General features: G+C 37.3%; 1 protein-coding gene across 1 annotated transcript; it reads left to right on the forward strand.

Annotated features, from left to right (window-relative positions):
• Positions 1-3,437: 3,437 nt before the first annotated feature.
• On the forward strand, positions 3,438-10,137 carry GDAP1 (ganglioside induced differentiation associated protein 1). The gene is made up of 6 exons (XM_034429989.3): positions 3,438-3,662; positions 4,280-4,472; positions 6,966-7,139; positions 7,485-7,579; positions 7,831-7,945; positions 8,202-10,137. Exons 1-6 carry the CDS (start codon positions 3,546-3,548, stop codon positions 8,582-8,584), a joined length of 1,077 nt encoding a protein of 358 aa, XP_034285880.1. The 5' UTR covers positions 3,438-3,545; the 3' UTR covers positions 8,585-10,137.
• The last annotated feature ends 15,222 nt before the right edge of the window (positions 10,138-25,359 follow it).

Here is a 25,359-nt window from a genome sequence, read left to right on the forward strand (position 1 = left end):
CCTCTATATTCTTCCTAAACTTCTATATAGGTTATTTTTCATTCAGTTTCCATATTCACAACCATTTGTACATAGTTTTTCCATGTGTACGAGCAAAAATGGCAGTTTAACATTGGTGGGATTTACATTTACGACAGATTAGTTATGATTTTGTTTCCTCCAACAACATATATAGAATGAAATCCAGCCAGAATCTGAAATCATGCTTTATAATCAATATTAGGGTGAAATGCAATGGAAACAAAATTAAAGCGTTTTATATACTGAAAGTATTCCATATTATATACTTAACTATTTTTATTCCAAGTATTCCAACAGTAGATTTGGAAAAAAATCTGTCTCTATTTCTTTCTCTCCTCTTTTAATTAAAAATAATGACCCACATTTTGTACTAGTAATCAGATATGAGTCTCAACCCACAGAGGCAACAGATAAGAATCTGAGATGTTCCAGTTTTACATATCTCTCTCATATTGCCGACATAACAAAACCTTACGTGACTTGTATAGATTACAAAGCAAATGAGTAAAGGCTTTGTAACAATGTTGAACCGTTGCCTAGTTCTAGTCATAAAACTTGTGAACCCATGACTAATTATAATGGAATGTAATGGATATGTTCATTTAGGTTACTTGCAATAGTGATAGGCAGACACTTGTGGGTTTGAAGGGTAGGAATAAGTAAATGAATGAATCCCAATACTCCTTTTTCACTTTATTGGTTGAATTCAGCAGCCAGGTTGTCATGATGGAAGGTTCTTAAATTAAAGAAAAAGTATTTGATCTATGGTGGATTTCATGAAAATGTCAAAATAATTTGCTTTCCTTCTCTCTTTCTCACACTCCTTCCTCCTGCTATTTTCCCCACAAAACCCCTGTGAGAAGGGTTAGGCAGAGAGAGAGAGAGAGAGAGAGAATGATTAGCCTAAAATTATGCAGCTGGCTTTCATGTTTAAGGCAGGACTAGAACTCACAATCACTTGGTTTCCAGTCTGGTGCCTTAACCACTGGACCAAACTGACTCTTTAATATGCAAGTGGCTTTCCATTTTCTAGTCCAGATTAATTAGTGAAGCATATTTTATAACAGAAGGGAGATTTATTTAGAGGAAATACATACCCTATACATTATAGTAATAGACAAAGCCTAACACCTAGCTAGCTACATGCTACCAGGAAAGTCCAAGAGCACGTAGTCAGGGAGGAAGGCAGAAGACTGACCTCAAATTAGCAGTCTCAGACAAACAACAGGCAGAGTGAAAAACAGGAGACACAGAGTTTAACCCTTAATGATTTACTACTACTAACTACTGCCCTCTTGTGGTCAGTTGGTCCGACATACTCAAAAATCAGTGCCATTGAATTTGGCATTGAATTCAGCTTCTTAGTCTGTCTACTGTGCTGAGATTTCTTGATGGCCTTATCTAGAAGCCATAAAAAAATGTCTGGGGCTTGCCCTGTATAAGCATTGCCCTTTCTTTGGTTTATAGAGAACTGGTATTGATGGTGGTTTTCAGTTCAGTCTCAGAAATATAGATAGCTCATTTCTGCATTTTTTTCTCTTTATACTGTAATAAACAGCTATGAGTACCAGATGTATATTCCCAAACGGTAACTTTTTCTCCCACTGGGATATTCCTGACTGTTATCATGTAGAAAAGATAGTTATGTTTGAGGTGCAGTTTGTTTTTATGCATTTATCCTGAGCAGTTTTGCTCTAAAGAGTTTTAAAAAATATAAAACAAAATATGTCTGAGCACTTATGTTACATCTGCACTGGGAACAACAACAACAATAATGATGATGATGCTGATGCTGAATTCAGTCTAAACATCTGGCTGACTGTGCTACCAGCCATAATAAGTACCTGCTACATAAATCAACAATTGTCAATAAAAGAAAGAGACAAAAAAGTTTGGATAGTGGGTGTGGCAATACCTGGAGATAGCAGAACAGAAATGAAAAATAAATACAAAGACCTGCAAATAAAAATAGAATGACTGCAGCAAAAGAAAGCAAAGTAGGTGCCTTTGGTGTAATCCCAAAGCAATTGGAGCAATTCACTTGAACATTATCAATATTGTCAAAGTCACTATCAGTCAATTGCATACGGCAGTTTTACTTGGAACAGCTTACACCCTGCTTTAACACCATCAAACAACAACATCTGCCTATCCCAGGTCCTTAGGAAGAATACCATAGGTGGACAAAAATGCCAAATCCCGTCAAAACATCTGGCTGACTGTGCAACCAGCCCTAATAATAAGAAAATATAAACTCAATATAACCTTTTACTTGAGGAAGTGTATCCCCATTATTTCTAGAACTATGGAGACCTCTTGTGGTCATTCAGAGTTAAGTAACTTAATTTATTAAGAATTTTTCAAGTGATGTGAATTACTGATGCTTTCCTAGAAACATTTATTTTGCTGTGTTCATTTATTGACAAAATCCCCTTACTTTTAAGTGACTCCTTTCATTCATTATTCTACAACTTGAAATATTTATTTATTTATTATTCTGTAATCAAAACACTCTGTAAAAATGTAATTTTCTAAACAATGTTACCCACATTAATCACACTTTTCAATCTTTGTTATAAATTATCTTAAGAAGACTAGTAGTTCTAGCATGAAAATGTGTAACCCTCATTTGGATGCTTGCATGATTATTTTTTATTTTTTGGAAACTGCAGTTTATGTAGTCCAGATCTTAACTTAGATTCCAAAAGTGTATTTGTCATTTCCATGATACTATTAGCAGTCTGTATTTTTAAAAAACCTATTAAACATATAATCATGCTAAAACATGTTTAAGATGTTCAGGTCTGGCTTCAACCATAAGGGAATAAAAGCGAAAGAAGATTCCCCAGTAAACATGTTTAATCTGAGATGAGGAAAAGCTAGAGTATACATTTTAAATACAAGAGAAAGTATCACATCTATCATTATGAAACAAACATAAAGTTAACTACAATGGAACACAATCATGAGCCAATGAAATGTCCAGGAGGTTAATACAATTATGTATGAAGGTGAGTTGAACTAAAAGAAAAACATGGGAAATACATAACATTCATGCACCTCATATACATTTTGAGGCAGATATTAATATATTATTGAAATGTTGAAGACATATCCATTTAATTCCATTATCCTGCATTATTTAAGTTCGGATTCCTGTCTGAGTTCAAAGAAGCTGCTTTGTATTTTAGTTAAATTAATTAAATGTATCTAGAATATTTATTTATTACAAATTAGAGAAGAAATTCAGGAAAAAAATTTTTTTTTCTTGAATTTAGGTAGGTAGCTTATTTATCTCTCTGTTGATCCTGAATACCCAAGATTTTCAACAGCTTCTTCATTTCATAAAATCCTGTCGGAGAGTGAGGGCAAAATCAGGAAGGCAGCTTCATCTGCTAGTAATGAGCATGCTCAGTTTATGGAGCAGACTCAGTAACAGAGAGAGGGGAGAGAGAAAAAAAGAAGAACCAAATCTCATGGGCAGAATCTCGGAGCAGTGAATTGAGCAGGAAGAAAAACGTGAAATGGCAGAAGAAAAGGAGGACCAGATGGCCGACAAAGCACCCCCAGCTGAAGTGGAGGTCAAGTCAGAGGCCAAAATCATCCTCTATCACTGGACACAGTCCTTCAGTTCCCAAAAGGTGAGCGTCTCATTTGCTAAAAGGAATGTTATATTTCAGAACCTGGATAGCTCCCTCCGCCCATGTACCCCCCCCTCCCCCCATTTAAGACTGCCTATTTGCCCTGTGGGGACAAAGCACTGTATTAAAGGTAGCTGTGAGTGGGTGCCCGAGAGAAGAAGGAATCAAAAATAATGAAAGAATGGCATACTCCAGCCAGGAAGCTTCATAAACAGGCCCAGACCCTTTCTCACTATTGTTAAATTTTGTGCATTAAGAATTGGAGCTTGGCTAATCCAAGATAAAAGAATGAAAAATAGGCAATAACAAAACCAAGTGAGATCAATTTATCTTACAGGAAAAAAAGTGTCATATGAAGAGCTAATATTTAATATTCACATTAAATGGTTCCTGCAGGTTTCTCTGGAATAGCAGCATGTTTTATTTAGCTATTTATTATCATAATCTCCCAATATCCATTAGCAAATATCCCACAACCAAGTTCGATATGGTACTCTGGAGATTCTATGGCCAGGTTTGGCTCTGAATCCATACATTATGTGATAAACTCTATCCTTTTTTTAAAAAAATGGGGCACCCATAATCTTTTAACAGGAAAGCCCATTCATTTGTTTCAGGTACGACTGGTGATTGCTGAAAAGGGGTTGAAATGTGAAGAGCATGATGTAAGCCTTCCATTGAGTGAACATAATGAGCCTTGGTTTATGCGTTTAAATGCATCAGGAGAAGTCCCTGTGCTCATTCACAAAGAGAACATAATTTGTGATGCAACTCAGATTATTGACTACCTTGAAGATACTTTTGTGAATGGTAATAAGTTATTTATATGTATATTTTAAAAGCCTTAAGGTGTGTATTTATTTCATATCTCTATGGAGTTTCTCATTCATCCAGGCCATTGTTGTTCCAAAGGTACTTTTTCAAGAGGCAACTGGACTTTCTTGTTTTTCTTTTATCCTCTCATAGGGAATGGAAGGATTTATATTCCTTGCAGACAGCTGGTCATTTGCATTCTTCTAGAGAATCCTTGTGGCCTCAACCACTCTCAAATAGAATGCAAATGTCCAGCTGCCTGCAAGGAATATAAATCTTTCCATTTCCCACCATCCAGCCAGAGCTGAAGAAGCTTCTTGGATAAGAAGCAAAAAGTCTTCAAAGCAAAACAAGAAAGTCCAGTTACCTCTCGAAAAAGCACCTTTGGGACATCTTATTTCATAGAAATTTATTTATGCACTAAATGATTATTTATAGTAAAGATTTTATGTTTTATGTCTTATTTATACACCACCCAGAGTCCTTCTGTGAGGGAGATGGGTGGTTTCTAAATGTGATAAATAAATTTGAGAAAGTTGTCAGGAGGGATGCTTTATTCTTGCAAGACATAGAAAAGACACTTCGAAAGGAAAACATTTTTTGGAGTGGGATATAGACACATATAAATCTTTTTATCAGCAACTCTTCTTTAGAGAAACAGGAATCTACCTTGACCAGTATTATCTACCTTAATCCTGGTGAAAAAAGGTCTTGAAAATCTGTTTCATTCAAAAGTGGGTGGAACTTATCAGCTTCTACACTTTCTCAGATCTGGAGCCCTTATTAATTTTTTTCTCCCAGGAATTAGGGGATATTTGCTTTCTTTAATAAAGATTGGCTTAATACACCTTGTAACTTCTTGGACCCAGCTGAGCATGAAAGCAAGGATGAAAGAAATAAAAGCTGTTTAACAAGTCTTTTATTCACATTCTACAGCTTTAAAAACAAAGATGGAAGCTTCCCTAGTTTTCTATAATCAGTCCTTAAAAAATGGTGCTTAATAAGCTTCTGAAAAATTTATTTCATTTCTACTGAGACAGAAGTTAAAGGCCCAAAACTAATGAAAGATATATACTATAGGTAGTTCTTGACTTACAATGGTTCATTTAGTGACTGTTCAAAGTTACAATGGCACGGAAAAAATGACTTATGACCATTATTCACACTTACGACCATTGCATCATTCCCATGGGTCACATGATCAAAAGTCAAATGCTTGGCAACTGATTCATATTTATGATGGTTGCAGTGTCCTGAGATCATGTTATCACCTTTTGCGATCTTCTGACAAGCAAAGTCAATGGGGAAGTCAGATTCACTTAACAACCGAGTTACTAACTTAATAACTGCAGTGAGTCACTTAACAATTGTCGCAAGAGAGATCATGAAATGGGGCAAAGCTCACTTAACAAATGACTCATTTAGCAGCAGAAATTTTGAGCTCAATTGTGGTCGTAAGTTGAGGACTATGTATATTAAGAAAATGTTACTTTTATTATGAAGGAGATTCAAGATTGCTAATTCTCATTATGACTAAGCAAAGAAAGATTAGTCCCTATTTCAAATCTCTTATAACTTGATTAGTTCAAGAGGCACTGCATTCCAACTTGTATGAAGATTCTTAGAACAACAAATGCTGCAGAGATATTTAAAACAGAGTTTATGATTTGGGTGAATGAGATGCTATCTTTGGGAAAGATCTCAGTTAAAATTTTAAGGAAAAGTTTTATCATTAAGCATTAATCAAGGATATTTGATTCCAGAAGGACCAGAGATAAAGATTGTGGTGGTTTAGGGTAGATTAGAAATCTTTCTGCAAATACAATTGCAGGTTATTAACAGAGCTTTGAAGTTTAACTGGTTGATTAAACTGGCTGGTTTTATTTTTATTTTTATTTTATTTTATTTTTAATATCTTGTTTTGCTTTGTTCTTGTATCTTTTCTTCCTTTTTTGAGTTGTGTTTTAATGTTGCGAATAAAATAAAAAAACTTATTGAAAAAAATGACTTCACTAATTCAGCCTTTTATCCACAATCAGATCATATTTGAAATCGCTTTTATTTTTCACTTTCAGATATAAGGGCTGAAGTGGGTAAGAGGCAGTGGTGGATTTCAAGTTTTTTTATTACCGGTTCTGTGGGTGTGGCTTTGTGGGCATGGCAGGGGAAGGATACTGTAAAATCTCCATTCCCACCCAACTCCAGGGGAAGGATACTGTAAAATCTCCATTCCCTCCCCAATGCAGGGGAAGGTTACTGCAAAATCCCCATTTCCTCCCGATCAGCTGGGACTCAGGAGGCAGAGATTAGATGGGGGCAGGGCCAGTCAGAGGTGGTATTTACCATTTTTCCGAACTACTCAAAATTTCTGCTACCGGTTCTCCAGAACTGGTCAGAACCTGCTGAAACCCACCTCTGGTACGAGGTAATAAGCCAATGTTCTTTTAATTTTTATTGTTAACTTTCATCTCTGGATATTCTTCTCTGTAGAAAAGACTCCAAAATTAATGCCAGAAGAAGGAAGTATGTATTATCCAAGGGTTCAACACTACAGAGAACTCCTAGATTCCTTGCCTATGGATGCATACACACATGGTTGCATTTTACATCCTGAATTAGCAGTAGACTCCATGATTCCTGCGTATGCCACGACCAGAATTCGTAGTACGTACAAGAATTCTATCTGCTCTAGTTATCTGTGGTATTGTTTCATTTTAATTTTCTTATTTAAATGATTTTACCAAATTTACATTTATTAAAAATTAATTTATCAGCCTGCTGAAATAAGCAACATATGGTGTTTTAAAAAAACATTTGTCAAATAAATTTTAGTTGACTTTCAGGATTAATTCTGCATTACAGATGAGGGTTCACTGAACTGTTCACACAAGATATTGTAAATCCATACGTTTGGTTAGGAAGTAAAACATTCTAACATGATAAAGTTTACTTAATTTACTTGAAAGTTTGATGATTGATACCTTAACTGACTTATTGCTGTTTTGCAAGGCCAAATAGGTAATACTGAATCTGAATTAAAAAAACTCGCTGAAGAAAACCCAGATCTGCAAGATGCATATATAGCAAAGCAGAAACGACTCAAAGTAAGAACAGAATATGTATAATTAGTTAAAATGTATCCTGGGATTGCTTGGAGTATGATAATTAATGTGAAATAGCAAATATTGTTATTGCATGCTTTTCTGCTTGGAATAATTCCATTTTAAAAGGGATTATATACATGTCATTTTGTGTCATTTAGTAGTCTTACAATTGCTTGCTGAGATTCACAGTATTCAAGAGAACTTATCATCATTTTTTGCAAGCTAATATATAATCTATTTATTTCCTGTAGTCTAAATTGATGGACCATGATAACATAAAGTACTTACAGAAAATACTAGATGAGTTGGAAAAAGTTTTGGATCAGGTTGAAACTGAGTTGCAAAGAAGAAATGAAGAAACACCAGGTAGAATATTATTTGCAGTCAATTCTGTCTCATTTTCTTTTGCTTCTGCAATGTTGAACAATACCTCCATTTAGTAATCTCTAGGCTATTTCAAGTCAAGTAATGTTCCTATTTACCAAACCATTGGAACAAGTAATTTAGAAGTAATGGTTACACACATTTAATAAGAATATTAATTGCATGCAATAGAGGAATCTTTGCATCATATTGCATTTTATTAGTCTCTAATTATTTATGTCTTTATTTTTGATATCAGAAAATGGACATCAGCCTTGGCTCTGTGGAGAATTCTTTAGCTTGGCTGATGTATCCCTTGCTGTAACACTCCATCGGCTGAAGTTCATTGGACTAGCAAGAAGAAGTTGGGGAAATGGAAAGCGGCCTAACTTGGAAGCCTATTATGAGCGTGTCTTGAAGAGACAACCATTTCATAAGGTTTTGGGACATGTCAACAACATACTAATCTCAGCAGTTCTTCCAACAGCATTTCGAGTAGCAAAGAAGAGGGCACCCAAAGTTTTTGGCACAACTCTTCTGGCTGGCTTTTTAGCAGGAATAGCATATTTTGCATTTATGTGTGCTCGGAAGAGGTTTGCTAACTTGCTATTATCAATAAGAGGAAGGCAGAGTTATCTGTAGATGCTTCCTTATTAGATTGGGATTATTTTCCAAAGAGGCTGATTTGAAGAATAATGGTCCAAAATATTGTCTTCTATTATTAGGCCTTTTTTCTGAATGTAGAAATACATTAGTAATGTAAAGAAATCTTGCAAATTTAAGGAAAAACACAATGATTAATTTCAAACATCTTGCGATGCTATTATATGTTCAATATTATATGTTCAATATGGTTTGGATTTAGTGTAACATCCATCAAGCCATTATGGATCATAAACTATTGTTGATGGGTTCCCTGTTGTAAGCAATGTTTCAGTAACCTATGGGTAAAAAATCCCACGGTTAGTTCCATATGTGAAACAGCCAGTAGGTTGTTTGTGGAACTGTGGAAGCGTATTTTTGTTCCCTCTTGCTCCGTGCTGCCTTTCTTTTTTCTTTTTTTATAATGTCTTTATTAATTTTCAACATCAAACGTTAAAATACAAATTAAAAGAAAAGGGAAAGGGAATTAAATTAAAGTTAAAAGTGACAAAAATATATCAAACAAATTTGTAACAAAAATGACCTCCTTCTTTCTTTTGGTACAGCGATTATAATAATACAACCACCTCTTTCTTAGTTTAAACAAATAGCACCAATATACAAAACACCTTAAAATACTAATAATCAATTTACTAAAATCTCCAAAATGCATAAAATATTATTCTCTTAATTTTATCTAAGAAGTAGTAAATTATTAAATACAAATCTCTATGTTTAAAAAGCTGCAATATTTCTCTAGTCAAATCCAGTCTAATCTTCAGATCTCAAAGTCAAAAGTTGATTTTTCTCCTTATTGTATAAGAAATCTAACAACGGTCTCCAAGTCATAAGTAATCTAGTCAAATCATGCTGCCTTTCTTTACCTGCAGAAGAATTTATCAGGAGAACAGAGCTAGGCCTCTCAGCAGGATGGAATGAAGGATGCAGAGTTGTTTGTTTAAAGCTGGATTTATCCGAAACTGGATAGATGGAGTTTTCTTAAATTTAATTCTGTGCAGAGCCCTTCATGTAATTTTCATTAACTTCCTCCCCATCACATCATTCTGCATATTATCTCATTATGTTAAGGCGAGTCCCTGGCCCTTCATTTTTCCTAAACTTACTTACTTACTTACTTACTTACTTACTTACTTACTTACTTACTTACTTTATTTATTTATTTATTTATTTATTTATTTATTTATTTATTTATTTATTTATTTTCTTACCAATAAGCCAACTCTAGGTGACTTACAAATGATAAAAAAGATAAATACAGAAACAATTACAATTTAAAAAGCCACAGAAAGTCATGTCATTTATAAAAGTCACAAATATAAGTCACTATATCTAACCAGTAAATTTGTTTGTAAACAATGGAAGTTTATATCTGTTATTTTAATAGATTGTTGTATTGTGATTGGCTCATAAGGCAAGTCCGTTAAATGTTGGCTGACACAATGGCACATGCTTCAATTACAGCCTTAAAAAGATATGACTAGATAGATGGCAGATAGGATTCCAAGGCACAAATTAAAGTTATGCCTATCAGACTTTCTTGATTGTTTGTGTGATTTGGAAACATTTATGCATATTGGTGATCTATAATCTATTTATTTAGAAGCAGTGGGCATTTTTTACTGGATTTTGTGCAGATAATATATGGGTAATTTTTTTTTCTTAACGTAAACATGTTTCGTGCTAGTGTATTAATGCAATCTATGATGTACTTCAGAAAATATCTGTTTCACAAATACAGTTTCTTCAGAACAAACATGAGCATAGTGTTTTGACTAATTCTTTCATGCTTTTTAAAAAAATAATTAAAATTGGTTAACCAAACATTAGTTTAATTGGTAAACATGACTATGATAGAATCTTGAATTTCCATCATATGTCATGATGGTTGCAAATCATGGCAGTCATGAGATCGATCTGATTTTATGACCTTTCTGTGGCAGTCATTAAGTGAATGCAACAGTTGTAAAGTGAGTGCTGCAATTGAAAAGCAAACCCATTGTCTGCAGCGGGCATGTGATGAGCCAGGGCAAGGCACAGAGGCAACACAGTTAGCTCAAATCGTCCCTATATTGCTCCAACTTTCCCCCAAATGCTCCCATGTTATGGCAAGTCCCAGAACTGAGTGATCACACCAACACCAACACACACACACACACACACACACACACACACACACACACACCCCTCCAGCAGCCTCCGGCTGCAAGTAGTCCCGCAAAATGCTATGAGCACAACAGCTACAAAGTAAGAAATCCAGTGGGGCAAGAGAATGAGTCCAAGAAGCAAAGGAAGATGGCAATGGTTTCAGGAAGCAAGAAATAAAGCAAGAAGTCCAGGAAACTCCAAACATCAGCAATGGCACACAAAACTCCATGAATTCAGCGTTTGTGCCCGACAAATGCCCTTCCCCACAGCGTCTCCTTAAGTCTCAATCCCCAGGTGTACCTTGTGAAGACGGGCAGGGCGTCCTCCTCCTGAGTTGTTTGGTTGGCCTGCATTGGTCCTGCCTCCTCTCTACTCTCCTTGCTTGGGGATCAGGAGGGGGTGGTTCTTGCTCATCGCCTGAGCTCTTTCATTCCTCATTTCCACTCCTGCCCTCTGTTGGTCATCCTGGCTTTGTTCTTTCCTGCTAGCAAGCCATCCCACTCCTGGCCTGCCTCCTCCTCACATTAATCTGACATAAGGTGACCAGACGTCCCGCTTTTGGCGGGACAGTCCCGCTTTTGAGCAATTTGTCCCGCGTCCCGCGGCGTTTTTAAAAAGTCCCGATTTTTCATTCTGCCTCCTGGTTCCTGGCTGCCTCCTGAATCCCCGCTGATGGCTAGAGGGAAAAAACCTGTTTAAACTCTTGCCGCGGGGCTTCAAAGGGCCGCCCTACGTTAATTAGCTCGGCTTCCCTCTCTCAGCTGATTTGCACAGGGCTCTGCTCTTGCTAAATTGCTCAATTTTTTTTTCCTCTTTGTGCAAACCAAGCTCAAAACGAAATTGAAAGTAAAACAGGCTGTTGGCTTTGCGGTTTGCTTGCAACGTTGGAAAATTAGGCAGCAGATTTATTTTCCTTTTCCTCACCAAAAAAGGTAAGTGCAAACAATGGAAAATTATTTAGGGCAAAAGAGGAGAGTTCAAGATTTTAAAACACAAAAGAAAAAAAAGCTCTTTTTAACTAGGGAATTGTAATAATTGAGATATTATTAATTGTATACTGTGTTGAAAGCAGAAATGGTTAAGTTGTGGTTTGGAGGAATATATGGGGGAAATTATTTGGTTTATTATTATTGGTAAGTATAATTAATTGATTTGTAAGAAATTGGATTGCATGGAAATAATTGGAATATTCATGTTCATATTGATTAATATACAAAAAAGATAGTTATATAACTAATTGATTTATATTAAAATGTTGAATTTGTATTAAACAACTGTATTACATAATTACATAATTAACCAATGTGAGGATGGATATAAAAATAGATGACAATGGGAAGGGGTATAAAATAGAATAGAAGGGAAAAATTGAATTTGATTAAGATTAGAGATGAGGATGAAGGGTAATATTGGTTTTTTAAAAAAATAGATGAGGAATAAATATGGCAAAAAGGAAATATAGAAATTGTAAATTTAATTGAAATGACTAAACACTGTTTAAATTTGTGAACCAGCCAAATATTCTGTTCAAAGAAAATACATTGTATGTATGTGTGTTTCTAATTATTGCTATTTATTCATATTTGTTCTCTTTTATTCTTTAAAGTTTAACAATTCATTCTTTATCTTAATATCTTTATATTTGTTTGGGGTTGGCTTTCTTCCCTTTCATCTTTTTTATTGTACAGCAATCTTTCTCCTCAAACCTACCACCTCTCTTTTCTTTCCTTCTTACTTTCTCTTCCCCCCCTCTTCTCCTCCTCCCTACTTCCTCTTCCTTTCTCCTTCTCCTCCTCTCTTCCTCCCTCTCTTAACCGTCACTCCTACTCTAATTTCCCTTCCCTTCCTTCATCCCTCTCAATTACTGTATCCTTTTATGCATATGGACTACTCAGAGGGCTGAAAAAGTTATTTTTGACTGGTCCTCGCACTTTTGACCAGTCCTCAAACTTACGACTGTCCTCACATTTTACATTTTTGCCCTATCTTGTCATCATGGTGAAGAGAAGCAGTTGTGAAATGAGTGACATGGTTGTTAAGAATGCTGCATGGGCATAAATATGAGGATGGTCATAAGTGTGAGGACCAGTCAAAAGTGCGAGGACCTGTCAGAAATGACTTTTTTCAGCCCTCTGGTTAGTCCTTTTGTGCATATGGACTACTCAGAGGGCTGAAAAAGTTATTTTTGACTGGTCCTCGCACTTTTGACCAGTCCTCGAACTTACGACTGTCCTCACATTTTACATTTTTGCCCTATCTTGTCATCATGGTGAAGAGAAGCAGTTGTGAAATGAGTGACATGGTTGTTAAGAATGCTGCACGGGCATAAATGTGAGGATGGTCATAAGTGTGAGGACCAGTCAAAAGTGTGAGGACCTGTCAGAAATGACTTTTTTCAGCCCTCTGGTTAGTCCTTTTGTGCATATGGACTACTCAGACGGCTGAAAAAGTTATTTTTGACTGGTCCTCGCACTTTTGACCAGTCCTCGAACTTACGACTGTCCTCACATTTTACATTTTTGCCCTATCTTGTCATCATGGTGAAGAGAAGCAGTTGTGAAATGAGTGACATGGTTGTTAAGAATGCTGCACGGGCATAAATGTGAGGATGGTCATAAGTGTGAGGACCAGTCAAAAGTGTGAGGACCTGTCAGAAATGACTTTCCAGCCCTCTGAGTAGTCCCTATACACATAGCCATGGCCACCCGGTCACATGACCAGCTAGCCACGCCCATCCAGTCACATGGCCTCCAAGCCATGCCCACACAATAAGCCACGCCCACAATGGTGTCCCTCTTACCAATGTTAAAATCTGTTCACCTTACCCTATACACATAGCCATGGCCACCCGGTCACATGACCAGCTAGCCACGCCCACCCAGTCACATGACCAGCTAGCCACGCCCACCCAGTCACATTACTAGCTAGCCACGCCCACAAAATAAGCCACGCCCACAATGTACCCTCTTTACCAATGTTAAAATCTGGTCACCTTAATCTGACACCAACAAAGTCGCTGCCTCGGCTCCAGCTCAGGCTCGTCTTCCTCCACAGATTCAGGCTCCGATGGGGACATGACAGGGCATTTTTTTCCAGAGACCAGGAGTAAATGTTGATTTCCAGTAAAATATTGCAGTCCTGTGACTGCAGGATATTGCAAATGGCTATTAATGTGTACTGGTGACAGTGGAGTGGTGGTGATCATCAGAACGTTAAATCTGGATCCTAAGTAACTTTTGGCGGTGGGTCACTCATAACTTTGAGTGGTCTCTAAGCAACTAGTTATTAGTTGAGGACTACCAGTATATTGCAGTGTCAGACATAGTGCACAAAAGTCAAGAAGAGACTTCCCATTTATCTTTCCCTTTGTCCAGTATTGCAAGCCCAATTGTACTAGTTTTATCCTAACTAAAAACATTGTTATGGCATCAGTCTATTTATTCATTTTGACAATCCCAATTCTTCTAAGGAGTTTTATTCACTATATGTGTTAATTCAGAAATGAGCCCTCTTGTTGTGGCCCACCAGCGGCCAGCTGAGCTGGCAGCAGATTCAGACAGTGAGGAGGTTGGGGAGGAATGTGGGCCAGTCCTGGAGTCTGGGGAAGCTCAGACGAGGGCTCTGCGTTGGAGGCAGAGAGGGGCCCAGGGCCATCTGGTAGTTATGTGCTGCCTCTGGAGCCTCCAGAATCTGACATCAGTGAGGCAGAACAGTGTGAGCCTGTTCCCGGTGTGCATATGCACAGAGCTGCCAGAAGGCAAGAGCTGCCAGAAAGCAAGAACAACTAAGAAAAAAAAGGGCAATTTGGGAGTAAGACTTGGAGATGATTGGCCCCTCCCATAAGACATAAAAGAGGAGCAAATGTGAGCCTTTGCAGGAAGCAATTAGTTCATATAGTCAATTCAAGCTCTGGGAAGTCCGTTTGACTCTGTGCTCCGTTTGGCCTTGCAGTCATACAAATGTTTCAGGAATTTTTCATATAATTAAACTCTTATTCCTAGATTTTCAAATTTCCATTTATTTTAGGCTCATCAGAAAAAGAGATTTAAGACCTTGTTATTATTTTTTGTGTTGCGTCACATAGCCAAACATAATCCCCTTTGGTGAAACATTCTGATAAGGTCCCAGGTATTTATTTATTTAGACAAGTCTGTTGCAAAGATTATGAATCTTTCCACTGTAGGTCACAATGGCAGCAGGAAGGATGAATAGATACTGAGACCTATTTGTTTACCAGTGTTTTAAATCTTGTTCTGATGCTTGGGGTAGATCATTTGGGATAGGCAAGACATCATATTCTTTTTTTGATTTTTACCCAGTTGGAAAGGCTGAGATTTTGCTTTCTAAATTAATCACTCAGCTAAAATAGTTTATCAATTTTTGGCTATTGATGAGCAAACAATAATCCTTCATGCACCCCTGAAGATTATTCATGTTATTGAAGAAAAAAACCATCTCACCATTTGGGAAGCACTGCTCTTTACCATATCATATTATTTCTCAGTATAATCACTGTGGAATGTTGGCTAAAGAACCATCTGTTTCAGTATCATTCTACTATCAAAGAGGGCTTGGATACGTGGATCAGGTCTGACATTTTCATATGAATATATCTATTGCAGCCAGTGGCGTAGGGCCACTGTGCCTTCAGAAATGCTAGAGCTGAATCTTATTAAAACACTGGCATTCACTTCTAATTGTAATACAATATATTTAAATCAGCTGAAACAGACCATAATACATCATTAAAGTTTGGGTCCCCAAAGAACACTTTGGAGACCCAAACTATAAAGTCATTGCAAAAAGTTTGAATTTGTCTTATTTTGACACATTTTTCAGTTAAATACAATATTTTCCAGGACACCTTTTCCTCACTGAAGAATTTTTGAATGTTGTTGTCAACCACATCTGATATAAGGTTACAGATAATGAATTAAAATACATTCTGTTAGTTTTTTTCTGGGATTAGATCTTCGGATGGGACTAAATTAAAATTATATATAAAAATATAGTCAAACTTAAGAAACATATACTATTGTATAGCATTGTTATATAAAAATAGAAATGCTAAATTCCAAATCGTTATTCATTTTTTATGGAACTCAAATGTTTTAAAAGCTATGGCTTGAAAGAGAATGAACTAACATTTCTGAAGAAAGTAAGCAAACAAAATTTGGCCAATGGTTAGATATAAACATACGTTACCTTTAGTTTTATGACAGAAAACTGATAATAAACAAATAGACTTAACTCTGTAACAGTTTCTATTGAAGGTTGGCCTTCAAATTAGTGTGTGATACTTTTAATTTTTTAATAGAAAGTTACTCTGATTCTCTGCTTAAACTGTAATAAGAAACATACTTTTAAAACTTAGAAAACAATGCTTTTGGGGTTTAGTAGGTGGTAGAAAACAGATGAAAATAATTTAACTTCATGACCCAGATATTCTGGCAATGCTAACAAATTGGACATGCTCTGTTTACCACAGATTTTAATTTAACCAAACAATACTGATTATGTACTGGCATCTTCTTTATTCTCCAGTACTAAGCAGATTTAAATGGAAGAAATCCCAGTTCTCAACAAAGGTTACTTCCAGGTAAGAGTTGAATTAAAACTTTGCTTTGGCATTGTTGCTCATCTACTTCAGTCATATTTAATATTCAAGAATGGGAGACCAAAATTGGAGAATGTGTAGCAATGAAAAAAATTGACTGTATAGATTCATTACAGACATTTATCTACATACAGTGCATCACATACTAAAGCAGGCTTACATGTTGTCAATATAGTTTTTAAGAAACAAGAGATTAATTAAAATATCAGATAAAGTGATTTTAAATAAATATAAGCAACAGTGTCCAATATTTCAAGAAAAGGGGAAATGCTTAAGTAGTGATTAGTGACTAGGGATGGTAAAGGGAATGTGCTCTCAAAAGTTCTTCCTTTCCTTGTTTTTTATATTTTACTTTTTGCTTTGTGTCAGTATTTAATGCAAAATCATTTATAATAAAATACCATATATTTTTTTTTTAAAAACTTCACAAATTCTGAAACTGGATAGCTACAATGATGCATATGCTTGATTAAGGATTCTGTAATTTTCCATTAAAACATAACCTGCTCTAACCATGATAAAACTAGAATATGTTATTAACTGATAGTTCAGAAAAAAATAAGCATGCCATTCTTTGTCCGCACTGCTTTTTAAAAATGTACAGCACCACTTTTTTCTTGATTAAAGTTCATGCTTTCCTAAATAGCATGATCTACAATGAAAATTTCTTCGGACATATGATGGCATTTGATTTACTAGTATAAAAGTTATTCTTTGGGATACTGTATAGGAAATTGTCCACCAAATGACCACCAGATGGCAGTGTTTTCAAAAGGTTGCATGTTAAAGGAAAAAAAACAATTCTAGTTTTCCAGTTTTTTAAATTTTATTTTAAATATTACCCATTGGCATTACTAAATCTTCTACCTAGAGTATGAAAATGCATATGGGAAAAGTGGAGCCTCAAAGAAATGCATTTCATGCATACATAAAGAAGGCAAAGTTATTCCTGATTGATGACAACTGGGTGGAAGGGGTCAGGCATTATCTTCTCTGGGGAACTTTTTAGCTTCCTGGTATAACTTTCATCTCTGGATTTCTTAGGTAGTCTCCATACAAGCTCTTACTAGGCTCAACCAGCTTATCTTTGAATGTCAGATAAAATTGTGCAAGTATATCCATTGCATGCCTACAACCACCTGAATAATCTGACAGGATAGTGACATTAAGAGCTAGCAATAGCACTTAGACTTATATACTGCTTCACAGTGCTTTACAGCCCTCTCGAAATGGTTTACAGAGTCAACATATTGCCCCTCACAATCTGGGTCTTCATTTTACCGACCTCGGAAGGCTGGAAGGCTGAGTCAAACCTGAGTCAATGAGAATCGAACTGCTGGCAGTCAGCAGAATTAGCCTGCAATACTGCATTCTAACCACTGCGACACCACAGCTCTTTATTGGGTACATTTATTGATAAGAAACACATAGAACAGTGGGGTACTCCACTGCAAATTTCCCTCCATGTAGATGCAGTTTCATTGAGGACTACAGGTTGAGTAACGGTTGGTCAGGATGGAATGGAATAGAAAATAGAATAGAATAGAATAGAATAGAATAGAATAGAATAGAATAGAATACAATACAATACAATACAATACAATACAATACAATACAATACAATACAATACAATACTCTTTTGGTCAAGTGTGACTGGACACACAAGGAATTTGTCTCTGGTACAACAGGCATTCAGTGTACATTCATTCATCTTTTTTTCTATTTCCAACACTTCAAGTTATCTAAGCAATAGAATGTCAATAACTTTAGTTAATAATGTACAAATATCATTATATGTGAAACAATATGTTTATGATTTATTATAATTAGAATGAAAAAAGTTAGGGTTATTACAGTTAGCTGGGTAATGAAATGTTTGCAAGGAAAGAACTAAACTTCAGGGAGCACCAAGAACTCCATATTACAATATCTGAATAGTTGCTAATGTTTTACTTAGAAGTATATTTTTTGTTCCTTTTTCTCCTTGAACAAAATGGCATTTATGGAAAGAGGAAAGGAATATACTAAAACAGGGCAATCTCTGGACTTCTCCATCCACTTTTTTGCAGACTCAAGAGTAACTCCAGATTTCTGAATTTTGACAGCAACAGCAATACCATATTTTCTGTATATATACGGATAGTGGGTATTGTGTACGGGTGTCTGCCCTATAAAGGGGTAAACTAGGTACATTAACAAAATGCTTCCAAGTGCTGAACATTTTCATCTCTGTCCCTCTCCCTAGAGATATGCCACCTCCTGAATCCCTCAGAGGTTGTGTGTGTTTTTTTTTTTAAAAAATGAGCCACATAAAAAAGAGCAAAGAACTAAGATGACAAAAAATACATTCCAATGGGGAATAAACATTAGCCTTCTACAGCTTCAGGTGGCTTAGTCAGTCTGAGAAAGCTCCACTGGAATTACCCTGTGAAACAGATTTCTAAATTGAAAGGGCGACTTGCTTTGAAAGAATGAATGGAACCTGACAACTTCAAAAAAGCTTTGCAGCTTTCAGAAGTTCTAAGAATCAGTGGCTTTTCTGTTGCTTCTAAGACTGTCAGTTCATAACATTACAGCTTAAATTCTTCATATAGAGATTGTAGGAAGGTTAAGTGGTATGATTAGTTCTCTGACATTACTATGAGTAGTTTCAACTTTTTTTTTAATGTGGCTAGCCACAGGCTTCACGTTTTTTTCTTTCTGTTGTTCTAATTGAATGTTATATTTTTCATTCTGGTTCTGCCAATACAACTGAAGTCTGTTCAGCTCTCAACATTCTTAATGTGGACTCAAGGCTGGCCAGTCCAGTGTTATGCAGTCTAAAATCCATGGGAAGTTGGGTGCTAATAAATTCAACTAAGTAACTAAATGGTCAACCCTACTTTCACATTCTCATCATTGAGGTAAGTTGATGGGTGTTTGTCAGGTTTGGAAGACAGTTTTCCTTTTTGCTTCCTAACTGCCACATATTTTAGCCTGGGAAATTGGGAGGTTTTTTTTGTTGGAGCTGTAGAAAGCTAGTCATAACAACATTCCGTATTCAAGGACACTTTTGCCTGCACACCTGCTGGAGACTGCCTGGAGATTGTATCCAGTTGAATGTGAAGAGTTGATTGGACAATGTGATGAACTTGTGGGTGTGGGGCAGGGCTGTGAACTGTTAACTGGATGTAGAAAACCTGGAAGCTTTCAGATTCGGGTTTTCCCAGATGTGCCAACATGACATCTCTAATAAATTGGAACTTTGAGGAACCTCAGGCCTCGGATTTTTATTTCATTGGGGGTGTTCCTTGGAACCCTGACAGTGTTTGCCTTACAATGAATTACTGTGTTCCAACTTTACATTGGTAAATGAGTCAAACATTTACTACCTCTAACAATGGGGACTTGGGTGGGGAGGGAGCCTTAAAAATGCAAATTTTCCATGAATTATGACCAGTCTATCTGTGACGTATGTATATTTACTAGCCTGCTTCTGGTACTATTGCTAGTAAACTTAGAATATTGCAAGAGAGCAGAATTCTGATACAGCAAATCCTGAGAGTATTAAATAGGTCTTCTAAGAAAAGGCCAACAGAGCCAGATTGATATATAAGTTAAGAAGCCAGCCTAGAAACCAGGAAACGGTGAGTTCTAGTCTCTCCTTAGACACAAAGTCAGATGGGTGGCCTTAGGCCAGTCACTTTATCTCAACCCTAGGAAGGAGGCAATGGCAATCCACTTCTGAAATCTTGCCAAGAAAATAGGAGGAATTGTCCATGCAATCACCAAGAATGAAGACTGGTTTGAGGGCACAACAAGAAAAAAAGGCTAAACTTATTAAATATTTATGCTAGCCCTGTGCATGACCTAGCTCTGCCTATTCAGTTGTTAGGGATTCCCAAGGTACATAAGAAGTATAGAATTGCTTCCAAGTCTCATTGATGGTTGTCAATGGAACAAGTTAGTCATGCCTAACTTAAGTTAAAATTGCTTTTAATTAAATGTACTTAGTCATGGCTAACTTTTTGCTGGTTTACAGAACTTGATTACAATTCTTGAAATATTTAAATGGTAAAAGCTGTGGAAAAAGCAACCTATTCTGTCTGCCAATAGTACGTTAGAAGTGGAATTCGAGGCTGTTTCAGTCAGTTTTCATTTCGGTTATAATATCAAATTTTGGAAGGAAATATATGTCCATGCCCTCTTTCCCCCCCCATTATTCTCCTTCTTTGATCAAACGAATTAACAAGACCCATTGTTATTTTGTCATGGGAAAAACTAAGTACATGGTGCATTGAGGGAGCTGTCAAACTGAAAATAACCTGAAAAGTCAAATTTCACAGAGGACAAAACTTGTAGTGTAGGAGAGGTGGGATATTTATTTATTTTTAAATTGCTTTGGAGTGTGGTTTTTTTTCTTCTTTTCATCTCACAAATTCACTGTGAATTTCTTACAACAGACCAGTAAGGTTATTTATGCCATTAATCACCAAACACTGTTCTTCGCATGAAAAATTATCCTTTAAAAACAGCCCAGTTGGTTCTGAGTAATCAAGAGCCTCACAATATTCCTCTTTAAAAGAAGGATTGCATGGTAACCATTGAAATGCAATGGGTTAGCTTGTTTAAGCTTTAAATATGGGCATAATGTTCTGAACTTTGGAACATGAAGTTGTTTCCTTGGGAAAAAGTCCATTTAAAAACAATTTGTGAGTATGTTTAGGATTGTTTCCAGGATAGCATCATAAAAGTACATGTGTATGTTTAACACAACAAAAGAATAATAAAATTTAACAGTTTTCTTCTCAATCTCTAATCTCTGCAAATGGGAGATTTCAACTGCCCAGGGAAAATGTAATTTATTGCACAAGTAATGTACTCGAATAAAGGCCCTGGTTACTTCATATCATGAAAACTTCCAGGAAATTATTGCCACAAAAACATTAAATACTAATAAGGTTATAGCATCAATTTCAATGTGCAATACTTTCAGCTGTCTAAACAGACTTGACTCTGACTGCTATTAATTCTTAAAAACCGAGATGTGATTCCAAGGGGGTAACTTTAATGTTACTTTAGCACTTAGCTTTATATTCAAAACCATGGTAATGTTGTTTCTACCAGAGAAGCTTTGCGATCTATCCCACCAGTTCTTAGGTCCATAATTATAGAAGAACAATTGTAAATTCTCTAATGAACCTTCCAGTTTAACATGAATGGCATTGGATTTCCATTTGTTACGCATACTCTAATTTTGATTATTGTATTGAGCAGCTAATTAATGACTAAGTTATGCTAAGCTATGATTCTGATACTTTGTGATTCATCCATGTTTGCATTTTAGAACTTTTTATATGTTACAAATGCTGAAAGGATGCCCTGTCAGGTATGCTTCCTTCAATATCCAGGAAAGAAAACCCCAAACTCAAGCATTTTGAAGAATTTGGTACTTTTACTGAATAAGAAAAGATTAACAACCCAGTTAAAGCTGGAAGTGAGCAAAGCGCGCGAAATGCTTCCACTAAACATCTCCCCCCCCTTGTCCATATATCATCAGCCAATCCAAGGGTCTTCCAAAGGTCAGGTGGCATCACGTCTGGCAGCGTCATTCATCAGGAATGTAGGGGCAGTTGGCCAGTCGTCCCCTTTGAAGAATAACTTTCATTTCTCATGAAGACACATCCTACAAGGAAAAACAAATCTTGCATCTCCCCACCCCTTGTCCTATAACTAATCCCTCCCCCGTTTCTTATGGCAGCTGAAGCAGGCAAAAGCTGAGGCTGACATTCGGCCCCCCTTGCAGTAGAGACGTTATTCCTAAGTAAAAGGAAAGAAAAAAGAGATAAATAGGATATATACAATAATTATGGTTTATCTGGGTATTTGGTATAGAATTGCTGTACTTTCTTGGGAACTTGGACATCTCGTTTATTCACCCATTCAGCCTGCGATAAAGGGAAATGTTTCCAGGCAATCAGATATTGGACTTTACCATGGTGTTTTCTCAAGTCCAAAATTTCTTTAACTTCAAAATGTTGCTCCCCCTCTATGAGAATGGGAACTGGAGGGGTGCTTTGATCAGCCCTTAAAGGAGATGAGTGTTCAGGTTTCAATAAACTAACATGGAATACAGGATGTATTCGTCTCAAGGTTTTTGGCAATTCCAATTCAACTGTTACTGGATTAATCAATCTAATCACACGAAATGGTCCCACATACTTAGGCCCCAGCTTTTTGGACTTCTGGATAGTCTGTAAGTATTTGGTAGACAAATAGACTTTATCACCCACTTTATACTTGTGAGCTGGGGACCTTTTCTTATCGGCTTGGGCCTTATGAGCCCGGTGTGCCTCATCCAATGCCTTCCGAGTCACTGCCCATGTGCTCTTTAGCTGTTCAATCCAATCCATCAAGGAAGGATTTTGAGGATCATCTTGTGATAACTCTGGAATGGGTACAAAATCCTGGCTCGATGCGACCTTGAAAGGGGTGAATCTGGTGCTACTGTGTACAGAATTGTTATATGCCACTTCTGCAAATGGCAACAAGTCTACCCAATTGTCCTGTTGGTAATTTACGTAACACCTAAGGTATTGTTCGAGCACCCCATTGGTTCTTTCACAAGCCCCATTTGTCTGAGGGTGGTGACTGGAACTCAACCCCTGTGCGGAGCCTATCAATTTCAAAAATTCTCTCCAGAAATTGGAAGTAAATTGCACACTCCTGTCAGAAATTATTCTTTTCGGAGACCCATGTAGTCGATAAATCTGCCGAATAAACAATTTTGCGAGGGTTTTTGCTGAAGGGATCTTTGAGCAAGGTATGAAATGTACTTGTTTGGAAAACAAATCAGTTACTACCCAAATGACAGTGCAGCCCTCACTGTCTGGTAAGTCCACAATAAAATCCATAGATATTTCCTTCCATGGGGCGTTTGGTCTAGCCACACTTTGCAGTAATCCAGGGGATTTTCCTGGAGGTCTTTTAGCCAAGGCACATACTGGACAGCTAGCCACATATGTCTCTATGTCCTTTTTAAGTGCAGGCCACCAAAACTGTCTCTTAACAAGATGTAAAGTCTTGACAAACGCAAAGTGTCCTGCAGCTTTGGCATCATGAGCATATTTCAATATGGTTGGCCTTAATGTGGTCGGAACATACAATTTCGATCCAACCCAAGCTAGTCCGTCGCGAAGTGTGCATTCATTCGAGTGGATTTTAAACCACTCGTCAGCTTTTAGCGCTTCTCGTAACTTTTCGAGTAAATCCCCCGAGAGTTCTGGATCGGTTTTACTCTGCGCTCTGGTAGTGACGGGTGTTGCCAATTGCGTTAAGGGGATCATTGGTTGAACCACTTCCTTCTTTATGCTGTTGTACTGTGGCAATCTGGAAAGTGCGTCCGCCATGAAATTTTTTCCCCCAGGAAGGTAACGTAAAGTGAAATTGAATCGCTTGAAATGTTGGGCCCAGCGTGCCTGTTTGGGTGATAGTTTGCGTGGTGTTTTTAATGCTTCTAGATTCTTATGGTCAGTCCACACCTCGAAAGGGTGTTTCGCCCCTTCTAAAAATTGTCTCCATGTTAACAGCGCCCATCTAACTGCAAACGCTTCTTTCTCCCATATGGCCCATCTCCTTTCTGTCTCGGATAGTTTACGGGATGTGTAAGCACAGGGTTGTAATATTCCCTTCTCATTCTTTTGCAAGAGTATTGCTCCTACGGCGACGTCGCTAGCATCAGCTTGTACTACAAAAGGTTGTTCTATGTCGGGGTGTTTGAGCACAGGTGCAGCTGCAAACAATCGTTTCAGTTTTTCGAAAGCGGCCTGACAGTCCATAGTCCATTCTAGTGGTTTCGAGGGTTTGGGTTTTACTTCCCCTTTGGTTTTTAGTAAGTTTGTAAGTGGCAGTGCGATTTTCGCGAAAGAGGGGATAAATTGTCTATAAAAATTAGCAAACCCTAAGAAACTCTGTAACTATTAACGGGTGCGTGGTGCGGCCCATTCCATTACTGCCCGGACCTTTTCCGGGTCCATCTCTATTCCCTCATGCGATATACGATATCCAAGATAGTCGATTTTGTCTTGATGGAATTCACATTTAGAAAGTTTGGCATAGAGTTCAGCTGCTCTGAGTTTATTCAAGACCGCTCGAACCAATCTTACATGGTCGGCCATGTTGTCAGAATAAATTAGAATATCGTCCAAATAGACCAACACCCCCTTATATAGGTGCTCATGCAACACTTCGTTGATCAACTGATGAATACAGCCGGGGCCCCCTGTAGTCCAAAAGGGAGTACTCTAAACTGGAAACATCCTAGTGGGCAATTAAATGCTGTCTTCCATTCATCTCCCTCTTTTATTCTCACTCGGTAGTATGCCTCTCTTAAATCAAGTTTGGTAAAAAAATTTCCCTTCCCTAAATGGGCCAACATGTCCTTCATAAGTGGGAGGGGATAGACATTTTCCACGCAAATGGCGTTCATGTTTCTATAATCAACAACTAATCTGAAGGATCCATCTTTCTTTTCGCGGAACATTACTGGCGCTGCCACCTTGGGTTTGGCTCGTTCGATGAATCCTCGTTCTAAGTTTTTGTCAATAAAATTTCGCAATTCCCCTAATTCTCGAGGTGTCATGGGGTATATTTTTGGTTTGGGAAGCTTCACCCCTGGGAGTATTTCAATGGTGCAGTCAGTGGCCCTGTGGGGAGGCAGAGCATCCGATGCTTTTTCACTAAACACTTCCTTGAGGTCCCAATATTCCTTTGGAATTTTCTCTTCTCCCTCAATATAGTTAATGGCTACTGCTGCCCTTTCTGGTTTTATGTCGTCCCCTAGGGAGGGGCCTTCCTTTTCCGGAGTTGGTTCTGTCGTACGGATGCGCAGGACCCCCGTTTTCCAATTTACTCGTGGGTTCCATTTACGAAGCCAGGGCAGTCCTAGAATGAGGGGCCTTTCCATGCCAGGTGCTACGATAAAGCTGAGCTTCTCTACATGATTCCCCAACT

Source organism: Pantherophis guttatus, chromosome 3 (assembly GCF_059756535.1).
Source record: "Pantherophis guttatus breed Tessera chromosome 3, ASM5975653v1, whole genome shotgun sequence".
Taxonomy (NCBI): domain Eukaryota; kingdom Metazoa; phylum Chordata; class Lepidosauria; order Squamata; family Colubridae; genus Pantherophis; species Pantherophis guttatus.

Bases quoted from the DNA above. Each gene is read 5' to 3' on its own strand.
- GDAP1 (XM_034429989.3), top strand. From the start codon at position 3,546: ATGGCAGAAGAAAAGGAGGACCAGATGGCCGACAAAGCACCCCCAGCT. The intron at 3,663-4,279 runs GTGAGCGTCTCA...CATTTGTTTCAG, and splicing joins AGTCCTTCAGTTCCCAAAAG to GTACGACTGGTGATTGCTGA. The intron at 4,473-6,965 runs GTAATAAGTTAT...TCTTCTCTGTAG, and splicing joins TGAAGATACTTTTGTGAATG to AAAAGACTCCAAAATTAATG.